Source organism: Carcharhinus amblyrhynchos, chromosome 7 (assembly GCF_965287045.1).
Source record: "Carcharhinus amblyrhynchos chromosome 7, sCarAmb.v2.hapA, whole genome shotgun sequence".
Taxonomy (NCBI): Eukaryota; Metazoa; Chordata; class Chondrichthyes; order Carcharhiniformes; family Carcharhinidae; genus Carcharhinus; species Carcharhinus amblyrhynchos.
Genome location: NC_137330.1, coordinates 100,246,744 through 100,259,973, shown reverse-complemented (window position 1 = coordinate 100,259,973; position 13,230 = coordinate 100,246,744). Strand labels below are relative to the sequence as shown.

The window sequence follows — 13,230 nt, the reverse complement described above, 5'->3', positions numbered from 1 at the left end:
CTTCGGGTGACTGTCTTTGTGGAATTGGCACAGTCTCCTTGTGTCTGTGTGGATTTCCTCTGGGTGCTCTAGTTTCTTCCCACAGTCCAAAAATGTGTGGGTTAGGTTGATTGACCATGCTAAATTGACCTTAGGGTCAGGGGATTTGCAGGATAAATGTGTGGGGTTATGGAATAGGGCCTAAGTGGAATTGTTGTTGTAGGTGCAGACCCGATGGGCTGAATGGCCTACTTCTGCACTGGAGGGATTCTATGATTCTATTCTATGAAAGATCAAGTAAATATATGGTAGCCCATTCAAAAGTCCGATGGCAGCAGGGAAGAAGCTATTCTTGAGTTGGTTGGTACATGGCCTCAGACCTTTGTATCTATTTTCTGATAGAAGAAAGCGACTGCATGTAAGATGTGTTGGTCGTATTAATATGCTTTAAATCCAATGGGGTTGTGCCAACCCTGCAATAATGGATAATCCATACTTAAGACATAGTGAGACATGGGCATAATATATGAACTTAAGACATAGTGAGTTATAAGCATACTTCCAAAAATCAACAACCTAGCTGTGGGAAAAAGTTTTGTCTCAAACTTTGCTTAATCAGATTCATATAAAAACTGGTGACTATTGCATGACGTTGTATACAGTGTGACACATGCAATGTGGAGTGGCAAAGTTAATATTTCAAGTATTGGCGTGCTTAGGATTTGAAGATTACACTAAGGGTGTATCTAAGAGACAGATTAGAAGGATATGTGAGGAATGAAAGCAATGGGGAAATGAAGGGAAGCCAGATCTCAGAAGAATGTAGAGCCAGACCCACAGCACAGGGAAAGTGATATAGGGAAACTAGACAAAGCTGATGGTTGAAGGAAGCTGGAATATCATGGAACTTCAGGGAAACCATAACATGTTACTGAATCACAAAACAGCACAGCAGCAGGCCACTCGGCCTGTCATGTCTGTGCCGTCTCTCCAAATGAGCATTGCACCTTAGTGTCCTTCTGCTCATAACCCTGCACATTCTTTCTTTTTAAATAATCCCTTTTGAAAGCCCCAATGATCCCTGCCTCCGTCACATTATCAGACAGCGTATTCCAGATCGTAAACATTGGCTGCTTGAAAAGGTTTCTCTTGCTGTCTTCATTGCTGCTTCTGCCAATAACCTTAAATTCATAGCCCACTCATTCATTTTTCTTCCACCAGTGGGAACAATTTTTTACACTCTAGCCAGGTCCCTCATGATTTGATTTGATTTATAATTGTCGCATGTATTGGAATACAGTGAAAACTATTGTTTCATGCACACTATACAGATAGAACATACCATTCATGGAGTACATAGGGGAGAAGGAAGGGATAGGGTCCGATATGCAGTGTTGAAGTTACAGATAGAGTGAAGAGAAAGATCAGCTTAACATATGATAGGACCATTCAAAAGCCTGATAGCAGCAGGGAAGAAGATGCTCATGAATCAGTTGGTACATACTTTCAGACTTTATCTTTTTCCCAATGGAAGAAGGTGGTGGAAGAGAGTATGTCTGGTGTGTATGGGGTCCTTGATTATGCTGGTCGCTTTTCTGAGGCTGTGGCAAGTTTAGACAGAGTCAATGAGTGGGAGGCTGGTTTGCGTGATGGACTGGGCTACGTTCATGACCCATTGTAGTTTCTTGTGCTCTTGGTTAGAGCAGGAGCCATACCAAGCTGAGATCCGTTCAGAAAGGATGTTTTCAATGGTGCATCTGTAAAAATTGGTGAGGGTCTTAGTAGACGTGCCAAAGTTCCTTAGCCTCCTGAGAAAGTAGCGGTGTTAGTGGGCTTTCTTAACTGTAACTTTGACATGGAGAGACCCAGGACAGATTATTGATGATCTGAACACCTAGAAATTTGGAGCTCTTGACCATCTCCACTTCATTACTGCTGACGTAGACAGGGGCACGTCCTCCACTATGTTTCCTGAAGTTGATGATTATCTCCTTCATTTTACTGACATTGAGGGAGAGATTATTGTCATCACACCATTTCACCGGATTCCTTATCTCCTTCCTGTACTCCGTTTCATCAATGTTTGAGACCCAACCCACTACAGCGATATCATCAACAAATCTGAAAATGGAGTTGGAGTAGAATTTGGCCAAACAGTCTTAGGTGTGTAAGGAGTAAAGAGGCTTGTGGGGCATTGGTGTTGAGAATAATCTGGAGGAGGTGTTGTTATTTCCTTTACTGATTGTGGTTTGTGGGTTAGGAAGTGGAGGATCCAGTCGCATAGGGATGAGCTGAACCCTAGGCCACAGAGTTTGGAAATGAGTTTTGTTGGGATAATGGTGTTGAAGGCTGAGGTGTAGTCAATAAATAGGAGTATGACATAAGTGACCTTGTTATCCAGGTGTTTCAGGGTTGAATGTAGGGCCAAGGAGATGGCATCAGCTGTGGACCTGTTGCAGCATTAGGTGAATTGTAGTGGTTCTTGGCAATTTGGGAGACCAGAGTCAGTGTGTGCCAGGACTCGCCTTTCGAAGCACTTCATAATGTTTTTGAATACCTCAATCAAATCTCTTCTCAGTCTTCTCCAAGGAAGTTAGCCGACTTTTCTATTCCTTATTCCTGGAACCATTTTCTGCGCTCTTTCTTATGCCTTCACATCTTTCCTAAAATGTGGCACCCAGATAGAATACTCCAGTTTAGGCTGAACGTAACCTGCTTTCTCTTATATTCTCAGCCCCTGTTAATAAAGCCCAGGTTACTGTAAGCTTTATTAACTGGTCACTCAACCTGTCCTGCCTTCTTCAGTTACTTATACACCCAGGCACATGTACACTTGGGTCTCTCTGCTACTGCACCCGCTTTAGGATTGTACCCTCTAGTTTATGTTATCTCTCCTCATTCTTCCTACCAATATTTTTCTTTATTCTTTCACGGGGTGTGAGCTTGCTGGCAAGGTGAACATTTGTTGCCCATCCCTAACTGCCCTTGAACTGTGTGGTTCGCTAGACCATTTCAGTGGGCATTTTTCAGTACCAGTTCAGAGCCAATCATATTGCTGGATCACATGTAGGCCAGACCAGTTGATGTCAGATTTCCTTCCCTGATGGACATTAATGAATCAGATTGATGTAGATTCATGGTCACAGTTACCGAGAATAGCTTTCCTTTTCCAGATTCTGTTACCGCAGTGGGATTTAAATCCAGAGAGTGTTAGCCTGAGGCTCTAGGTTATTAATCCAGTGATGTTACCACCACAGCACCGTCCGTACTTGTAAATGAATCATTTCACACTTGTCTGCATTGAGTTTCCTATGCCACCTGTCCATGGGATAGTGGTAATGTCACTGGACTAGTAACCCATGGGCCAAGACTCATGCTTTGGGAACACAGGCTTGAGTCCTACCAATTCAATTAAATCAGGAATTAAAACTGTTAGTTTTACAGTGGCTGTGAAACCATCGTCAACTGTCATAACCGACCTGGTTCACTGATGCCCTGAGGCTTCGTAGAGAAGGATGTCCTTACGTAGTCTAGTTTCCATGTGACTTCAGGCCCACAGAAATGTGATTGACTCAAAGCACCTTCTGAAGTAGCCTAGCAACTTCTACAAAGGAATGAAACCAGGCAAACCGCCTGATATTAACCAAGGGCCACCAGACCACTGGAAGCAACAGACAATGGCAACCTCACCCTATGTACATAGCAAAGTCCTCCACACAAATATGTGATAGCTTGAGCCAAAGTTGGGAAATTGACAGTCTAGTCAAGGAAAAGCCCGATGTGGTCATATTCTCTGAATCGTACCTTACAGATAATGTCCCAGATATCATCAGTCCTGGGTTTGTCCTGTCACATTGGCAGAGCAGACCCACCAGCAAGGTGGCAGCTGTGTGTACCATCTGTAAGATGCACTGCAACAATTCACCAAGGCTCCTTAGACAGCACCTTCCAAACCCACAACCTCTACCATCTAGTAGAACAAGAGTAGTTGATGGTAGGAGCTGAGGCCCTTAATGCGATTACTGTCACTAGAGAGGTAGTGCTTGGTAGACTAACGGGACTGAAGGTAGACAAGTCCCCGGGACCGGAGGGTTCTGAAAGAAATGGCAGAGGTGATAGCGGATGCCTTACTGATTATTTATCAAAATTCGCTGGACTCTGGGGAAGTGCTGGAAGATTGGAAGACGGCTAATGATACGCCGCTGTTTAAAAAGGTAGCAGACAAAAGGCAGGGAATTATAGGCCGGTTAGTTTAATGTCCATAGTTGGAAAAATGCTAGAATCCGTCATCAAAGAAGAAATAGCGAGACACCTAGAAAATAATGGTTTGATCAAGCAGACGCAGCATGGCTTCGTGAAGGGGAAGTTATGTTTAAAGAATTTATTGGAATTCTATGAGGATGTGACTAGTGTGGTAGACAGAGGGGAACCGGTGAATGTGGTGTTTTTAGATTTCCAGAAGGCATTTGATAAGGTGCCTCACAAAAGGTTGCTGCAAAAGGTTAGGGTGCACGGAGTTGGGGGTAAGTTGTTCGCGTGGATAGAGGATTGGTTTGTCTAATAGGAAGCAGAGAATTGGAATCAATGGGTGCTATTCTGGTTGGCAGTTGGTGACTAGTGCAGTGCCGCAGGGATCGGTGCTGGGGCCTCAACTGTTTACCATTTACATAGACGATCTGGAGGAGGGGGCCGAGTGTAGGGCAACGAAACTTGCTGATGACACGAAGATGGGTGGAAAAGCAAATTGTGTGGAAGGCGCGGAAAGTGTGCAGAGAGATCTGGATAGGCTGAGTGAGTGGGCGAGGACTTGGCAGATGGAGTATAATGTTAGCAAATGTGAGGTTATCCACTTTAGTAGAAATAACAGTAAACCCTGGCTTAATCAGTGGCATCCACATCCCATGAATGAGTAATAAAAAATTAAGCCCATCTGTTGTCTGAATTACCTCCTGTTTCACCAGGACTTGCTAGCATCATTTTCCTTGCTAATGACAGATTTATTCATTTAATACATCAGCTATGCACCATGCCTACATAAAAAATTTTCTTTTCACTCTTTAATTGACCCCATTTCATCTTTTACCACCCTTTACTATTTAAAGTTTGTTTATTAGTGTCACAAATGGGCTTACGTTAACACTGCAATGAAGTTGTGGTGAAATTCCCCCAGTCGCCACACTCCAGCGCCTATTCGGGTACACGGAGGAAGAATTTAGCATGGCCAATGCATCTAACCAGCCCATCTTTCAGACTATGGGAGGAAACATGAGCACTCAGAAGAAACCCATGCAGATACAGGGAGAACATGCAGACTCAGCATAGACAGTGATCCGAGCCAGGAATCAAATCTGGGACCCTGGTGCTGTGAGGTATCAGTGCTAACAACTGTGCTACCATGTCACCGTTAGATTTCATTTTATGTTAGCTGTTAGTCTTGTTTCGTACTCTCTCTTCGCTTGTCTTATTTACTTTTTCACTTGCCTCTGAATATTCTACATTCAACCTGGTTCTGCACTGTTCCTGAATTAATGTGTTAAAAGGCATTGTTCAGTTATATTTTTTTCCAGCCACCCTTTGATATCACTTTATTTGGCCCAGATCCATTCATAATCCATCGAAGTTGGCTTTCCACCAGTAAAATGTTCTTACTCTGGATTGTTCTTTGTCCTTTTCTATGGCAACTTAAACCTTATGATACAATGATGACTGTCCTCCAATGTTATTCTGCTGATATTTGATCCACTTAGCAGTGCTTTATTCCTCATTGGAATGGGAATATACTGCTGTCAAAAATTTTCTTGACCATGCTCTGGGAACTTTTACCCTCTCTGCCCTTTACACTACGACTATCCCAATCTATATTCAGATATTTAAGCCCCATAGAAACATGGAAAATAGGAGCAGGAGTAGGCCATTCAGCCCTTTGAGTGTGATCCACCATTCATTTCAATCATGGCTAATCATCCAACTCAACAGGCTGATCCTGCCTTTCCCTCCATGTCCTTTCATCCCCTTCGCCTCAAGACCGATATCTAACTCCTTCTTGAAAACATACAATGTATTGGCCTCAACTGCTTTCTGTGATAGTGAAATTGACAGGTCTTCCACTCACTGGGTGATGAAGTTTCTCTTCATCTCAGTCCTAAAAGGTTTATCCCATATCCCTTATATGGCGACCCTTGGTTCTGGATACCCCCACTATCGGAACATCCTTCCTACATCTACCCTGATCGGTCCTGTTAAAATTTTATAGGCTTCTATGGGACCCTGTCTCATTCTTCTGAACTCCAGCAAATACAATCCTAATTGACTCAATCTCTCTTCATATATCAGCCCTGACATCCCAGGAATAAGTCTGGTAAACCTTCTCTGCACTCCCTCCAGGGCAAGAACATCCTTTCTCAGATAAGCAGACCAAAACTGCACACAGTATTCCAAATGTGGCCTCACCATGGCACTGTACAATTGCATCAAGACGTCCTTGCTCCTGAACTTGAATGCTCTTGCTCTGAATGCCAACATATAATTTGCCGCCTTTACCATCTGCTGCACTGCATGCTTACCTTCAGTGACTGGTATACGAGGACACCTAGCTCTCATTGCAATCAGGGTAGATGTAGGAAAGATGTTCCTGATAGTGGGGGTATCCAGAACCAAAGATCATCATCTAAGGGATACGGGGTAAACCTTTTAGGACTGAGATAAAGAAAAGCTTCTTCACCCAGAGAGCGAAAAGCCTGTCAAATTCGCTATCATAGAAAGCAGTTGAGGCCAATACATTGTATGTTTTCAAGAAGGAGTTAGATATAGGTCTGGGGCAACGGGATGAAAGGATGTGGAGGGAAAGGCAGGATCAGCCTGTTGAGTTGGATGATTAACCATGATTGAAATGAACGGTGGGTCACACTCAATTTGTAGCCATTTAGATAATAATCTGCCTTCCTGTTTTTGCTACCAATGTGAATAACTTCACATTTATCCACATTATACTGCATTTGCAATGCATTTGCCTACTCAGCTTGTCCATCTCCCCAGTTATAACTACTTTATAATCCTTGCACCTCTCTATAAATTGCTTTGCAAATTTGTTCCACTATATTTTTTCCACTAGATTACATAAACACATTTCCTTCCTTCATTGTTGCTGCCATTTTAATACTTAGTGTTTCTTTATTCTCATATCAAATCTGAATGACCATTTCCTCAGCATAGTTACTGGCGTTGGAAGATGCCCTTTCAAAGGGATAATCCAGTTAGTTCACATAGTTTGATAAGTAACTGTCAACAAAGAGAACAGCTTTTAAAGCAAGTTTAGAACTATTGAAACTGTCATATATCAGAATTTTCAACCTCATTCAGTCATGCGTATCCCTAAATTTAATAATGTTAAACTTTAGAGAAATGGCTTCTAGGGAAATTTAATGAGATGTTTTCACTGTTTAATCTTAACCCCGGTCAAAAATCCACAGCGTGGGCATATTCTGCTCACTGTAGTATACCCTGGGGAAAAGGCGACACTGGGATGACACTTTGAGCTATGAAGACAGATTGGATCGGCTGGGACTGTTTTCCTTGGGAAGTGAACATTCAGAGGGGATCTATAGGATATGGTAAGATATAAGATGATGAGAGGCAAAGATAGGGTAGATAGGAAGACGCTTTTTCTTAAAATTAAGGGGTCAATAACCAGGGACATAGATTTATGGTAAGAAAGGGGAGTTGAGGAGAAACTTTTTTACTTAGTGGGTAGTGGGAATATGGAACTCACTGTCTGAAATGGTAGTTAAGTCAGAAACTCTTGTAACATTTAAGAAGTATTTAGATATTCTCTTGCACTGCCATAACCTCCAAGGCTATAGGCCAGGCACTAGAAAATGAGATTAGTGTAGTCAGATCTTCATTGACTGATATGGACACCACAGACCGATTGGTTGTCTTCTGTGTTGTAAACATCTCTGAATCTATGACATCCTAAATCCTGCTTCATGCAGGTAAACTCACTTCTTGCAGGTACATAGTTGCAGTTGGAAATGGGGCCCAACATCTTTTAGATGTGATTTTCCTACTTCTCAAAGTAGTAAATTGAAAGTCAAGCTTTATGAACGTAATCTGGCTGGGCCAGTCCTGATATGATCCTGCAAAGTGCCAGAACTAAATTCCTTCTGTGTAGGCCATTCGGCCCTTCGAGCCTGCTTCGCCATTCATTTTGATCATGGCTGATCATCAAATTCAATATCCTGATCCTGCTTTCCCCCATATTTTTGATCCCTTTAACCCCGACAACTAAATCTAATTTCTTCTTGAACGTTTTGGCCTCAACTACTTTCTGTAGTATTGAGTTCCACACAGTCACCACTGTCTGTGTGAAGAAATTTCACCCAGCCAGATTACCCCATATTCTTAGACTATGACCCCTGGTTCTGGACTCCCCCACCATCAAGACCATCCTTCCTGCTTCTGTCCTGTCTAACCCTGTTAGAATTTTATAAGTTTCTGTGAGATCCCCCTCACTCTTCTAAACTCCAGTGAATACAATCCTAACCGAATTAGTGGTGCCCTCATTATGTGCCCTCATTTCTGATCCTAGGCTGTCAGCTGAGTGCTGGAGCCATTTTGGCATACCAATGCTTTAACCCGCATATTCACAATCATGCACAACTGCCTCTAATGACTTCTTTTTAGCATTTCTATAACTGAAAATTATGCATATTAATATAATTGAAAATGTTTTGTAGTGAGTTAAAGGTGGTAATTCAAGCTCTGGAGCTATGATAATAACAAGACAGTTTATTGTCCATGGTTTATGATGTAACAATGTGGTCGACTCTTAAATGCCATCTGAAATGGCCTAGAAAGTGACTCAGCTGAAGGGAGATTAAGAATGGGCAATAAATGCTGGCCCAGCCAGTGACATCTGCATACCATGAACAAATTTAAAAAAAAGCAAGAACTGGCCAATTGTCATACTTTTTCCTAACGCAGTGCCAGCCATTTAGTATTCAGTTCAGCCTGGAAATGACTGCAGGCAATCTCGTCATTTATTTTAAATGGGTTACTTTTGTAAAACAGTAGACAAATTGAGTGCCTTACTCGGTTATAATTGCCATTTACAGTAATTTATAGCTATGTATCTTCAGATGTTCTTTCCCAATTAGACTTTTTTCCTGTAACTGACACCTATATATAAGAATGTTTCGATGGCAGGATTTTTGACTAGATTTGATTTTTTTTTCTTTCACAGGTTGTGCCCTCTTCATTGTGTGGGCAGTGCTTTATCGATGTGCTTTAGACATATTGATCTGGAACTCTCTGTTTCTCATTCTCAACATGTTACATTTTTTCTATCTGTTGTACAAAAGGAGGCCTGTAAGTCCACTCTTCCTGATGTTTATTTACATCTGGTGGTGCACTCTTAATGCATTCCACTGAAATCTTGTTGTATGCTATTTTAAAATATGGACAGGTTAAAAACCGTATTAAAAGAGTGCATGAACAAGTGTTCTGGCAGTGAAAATTACACCCCTTGGCTGTTTGCTTTCAATCTTTTAAGTGTAAAATCTTTGCCCAGTACTAAAATGTTGAAATTGCAGCTGATTACTGGATGGAATCAGCATCCAGAGTAAGCCAGTGATAAATACCCATTAGTAAACCAAACATACACATACACCAGAGAAATAATTCTCTGCTGGTTGGGAAATACGTCATGAGGTGTTCAGCTGTGGCTGTTTGGACGATTTCCCATCAGGTCGAAGAATTTAAACTAAACTTTTAAACTCCATTTATAGAGAAATTGTTTCACTGAAATGTAAACCATTTTGATTGATATTCCTCTGTTTTAAAAAAAAACAAGATTCCCTCTTAGAAAGCTATTCTAACTTGGATACAAAATACAATTGTGCGAATTGGAAAATAGTTTCAGTTAATAAACCTTGGCCCGGATTTTGCTATGACAACGAGAGCAATATGGTCAGTGTCACTGTGATGACTCCTCTGAAATTGACAGCATTGGGAGTTCAGACATGTGCAGGATAATACAGAGGTTCAAAGGTTGCTGCCATTGAATCGATCCACCTCCGTAGAGCCTGTTGCAGACGTTCCCGATGACTACATTCTCCATTCCAATCGTGATTTGACAAAAAATTGCAGCAAAACTAACAGTGCAGAAGCGTAAAAACTCTTGAAAAAGCTCCACCTTGTTGAATGAGGTGTAATTGGGTATGGCGTATAAACTTCATACCGTTACTGGCCCTGTAAAACTAGTTTCAAATTAGTAGAAAGTCAAATTTCTCTGCAGTGATTTATGTTTTAAAAACATAAATTTATCTTTAAAAGTTGAATTCTATCTTAATACAATCAATCATTTGTTTTGCTGCCTAAATTTTTAAATGAAAAGAGAAGAATTTGAAGTGGTTTTAACCTGCTGGTATATTGTGTGTTAATTGGTTTGGTTGTTTCTCATCTCCGTATTATCCAGGATAATAACTTTCTGGACTCCTGATGCTGACATCAGTGCTGCTGCATGCTAAAATATCCTCTGACTATACACCAGGTACAAACTGCCATTGGGAAAGAGGAAAAAATCCCCATCAAAAGAAATCTCTGAATCTTTGTGGGTAACTTTCTTTGAGGTCTTGCTTCTCCAGAATCTGGGCCATTGAATTTATGATACTTTGGCAGCACCTCATTCAGTGTCCAGGGCACTCAATACTATAGGTACCTACGTCCAGTGGCACATTGATTAGCACTGTTGCATCACAGCACCAAGGACATGAGTTCAATTCTAAGCTTGGGTCACTGTGCGGAGTCTGCCCATTCTCCCCATGGTTTCCTCCGGGTGTTTTGGTTTCCTCCCCACAGACCAAAAAACGTGCTGATTAGGTGCATTGGCCATGCTAAAATTTTCCCTTAGTGTACCTGAACCGACGTCGGAGTATGGCGACTAGGGGATTTTCGCAGTTACTTCATTGCAGTGTTCATGTAAGCCTGCTTGTAACAATGATTAATGAACTATTTGAATAGAACCATTGAATGGAAATACAGCAGGGTGAAGCTACAATACACGCAATGCAGAATGACAAGATCTAAGCATGATTCTCCATGTGGTGATGTCTTGCTCTTGTAAGAATTGGCCTCTTAAGTTTTGTTTCAATGTTCAATGAGACCATCACTGATCTGTGACCAAGTCTACATACTGCCTTTGAGCCTTGGTGTGCCATTCTGACCTTGTTGAAGGGCCAGATGTCATCTTTCAGAGGAGAATGGCTACTTTTTATCAGTGGTTTGGGAGTGATGTCTTATTGCCCTTCTTGGATGTGGGAGAAAGAAATAATGTTGCATCATTTTTTAAAAATGGAGCAGCTTACTGTAATTTAGAAAATAATGTTTACCACTCCCCAGCATCTGTGACAGCCATGCAAGTATGTCTTTCCAGTTCACATGGGAGCTTTTCTATTTCTGCATCCTGATTCATACCTATTCTGCTGACGACTTAAAACAAAACTGCCTATTGCATCTGTCGCAATCAGTCTGAGGCATTGCAAGCTGGTTTTGCCTTTGCTTGTCATGTTGTATATCTACCACTGGAGTTGCTGATGTACTTTTATTAAATGGAATTTCTTGTTCAATTTTGCCCAATACAAAAAGGTTATCCCTCTTGCCCTTCTAAATATACCTCTGTTTCTTTGCATCAGTACTTTCTAAACTGTTGAAAGCTGCTGGCAAGTGTCAAATTATCCATCACCTTGGAAGTTCTGGCATAATCGTTCCACTAGCCATCATGGTCTTCATGTCATGCATATCTGCAACTCTATTCTTGTATAGTTAAACAAAACATCTGTCATTGCCTTAGTATCACTAAATTCTTAATTGGAGCCTGGCACAGTACACTTTTTAGGCTCATTGGTTTAGGGATGCTCATATGAACAAGCATTGATAATTTACTCCCTTGAGCTGATCTATGATCAAACTCTGCGTGCCCACCTTGTCCCTTTTCTTTTTCAGGTTTCAGTTGATCAAAGATATTAACAACAGTAATCTGTCAACCCTAGATTTAAAATTAACAAGTGGCCCAGCACCAAAAGCCATTTGTAGAACATAGGAATTAGGAACAAAAATAGGCACATTCAGCCTTTCGAGCCTGCTCTGCCATTCAATCAGATCATGGCTGATCGCTCCCTGGTCTCAAATCCACCTGTTCCCCATATCCCTCTTTCCCATTTGTTATTAGAAATATATCTATCTCTCTCTTGAAATCATTCAATAATTCAGACTCCGCGTGCTATTGGGGCAGCAAGTTCCACAGTTTCACCACCGTCTGCGAGAAGTATTTCCTCCTCATTTAGATCTACCACCTCTCAACCTAGACCTGTGACCTCTTGTTCTAGATTTCCCCATAAGAGGAAACATTTGTTCTGCATTTTACTTTTATCAATACCTTTTTAAAATTTTGTATATATACCTCGATCAGATCCCCTCTCATCCTTCTTAGCCCCAGTGAGTATAAGCCCAAAATGTTTAATTTCTCCTCATATGTCAACCCCTTCATCCACGGAATCAATCTGGTGAACCTCCTTTGAACTGTCTCCAATGCCACCACATCCTTCCTCAAATAGGAAGACTAAAACAGGACACACTACTCCAGATATGGCCTCACCAACACCCTATTCAATTGCAACAACACTTCTCTACTTCTACTACCTTTTCTATGTCAAAGGTTTTCCTGACATCACTCCTGAAAGATCTGGCTCTGGGAAAAAGCCTGGACTCTCCAACCAGTGGAATTATTATCTCTGATGAAAGGCTCCTGACCAGAAACCTTAACTCTGGCTCTCTCCGCAGATGCTGCCTGACCTGCTGAGCTTTTGCTGCATTTTTTTGTCCTTATATCAGATTTCCAGCATTCACAGTATTCAGAGAAACAATTTCTCTTTTCTTAACCCATCAGTCCCCCTTAATATTTTGAGAACTTTAATCAAATCACCATTTAACGTTCCGAATTTCAGGAAATCTAACTGGTTTGTGTAATCACTCATCATAGTTTGACCCATGAGTTTAGTTTAGTTTATTTATTTATGTATGTATGTATTTATGTATTTATTTATGTATGTATTTATGTCACAAGTAGGCTTACATTAACACTGCAGTAAAGTTACTGTGAAAATTTCCTAGTTGCCACATTGCAGTGCCTGTTAGAGTACACTGAGGGAGAATTTAGTATGGTCAATGCCCTACCCGGCACATCTTCTGGAACAC

At 41.3% G+C, this 13,230-nt stretch overlaps 1 protein-coding gene across 1 annotated transcript in view; it reads left to right on the top strand.

Moving 5' to 3' along the window:
* Positions 1-13,230, top strand: part of popdc1 (popeye domain cAMP effector 1) — a 55,791-nt gene that overhangs the window by 22,485 nt on the left and 20,076 nt on the right. Inside the window, exon 5 of the mRNA XM_080193443.1 lies at positions 9,221-9,345. Within this exon, the coding sequence (XP_080049569.1) occupies positions 9,221-9,345 (125 nt within the window). The remainder of the gene's footprint in view (positions 1-9,220; positions 9,346-13,230) is intronic.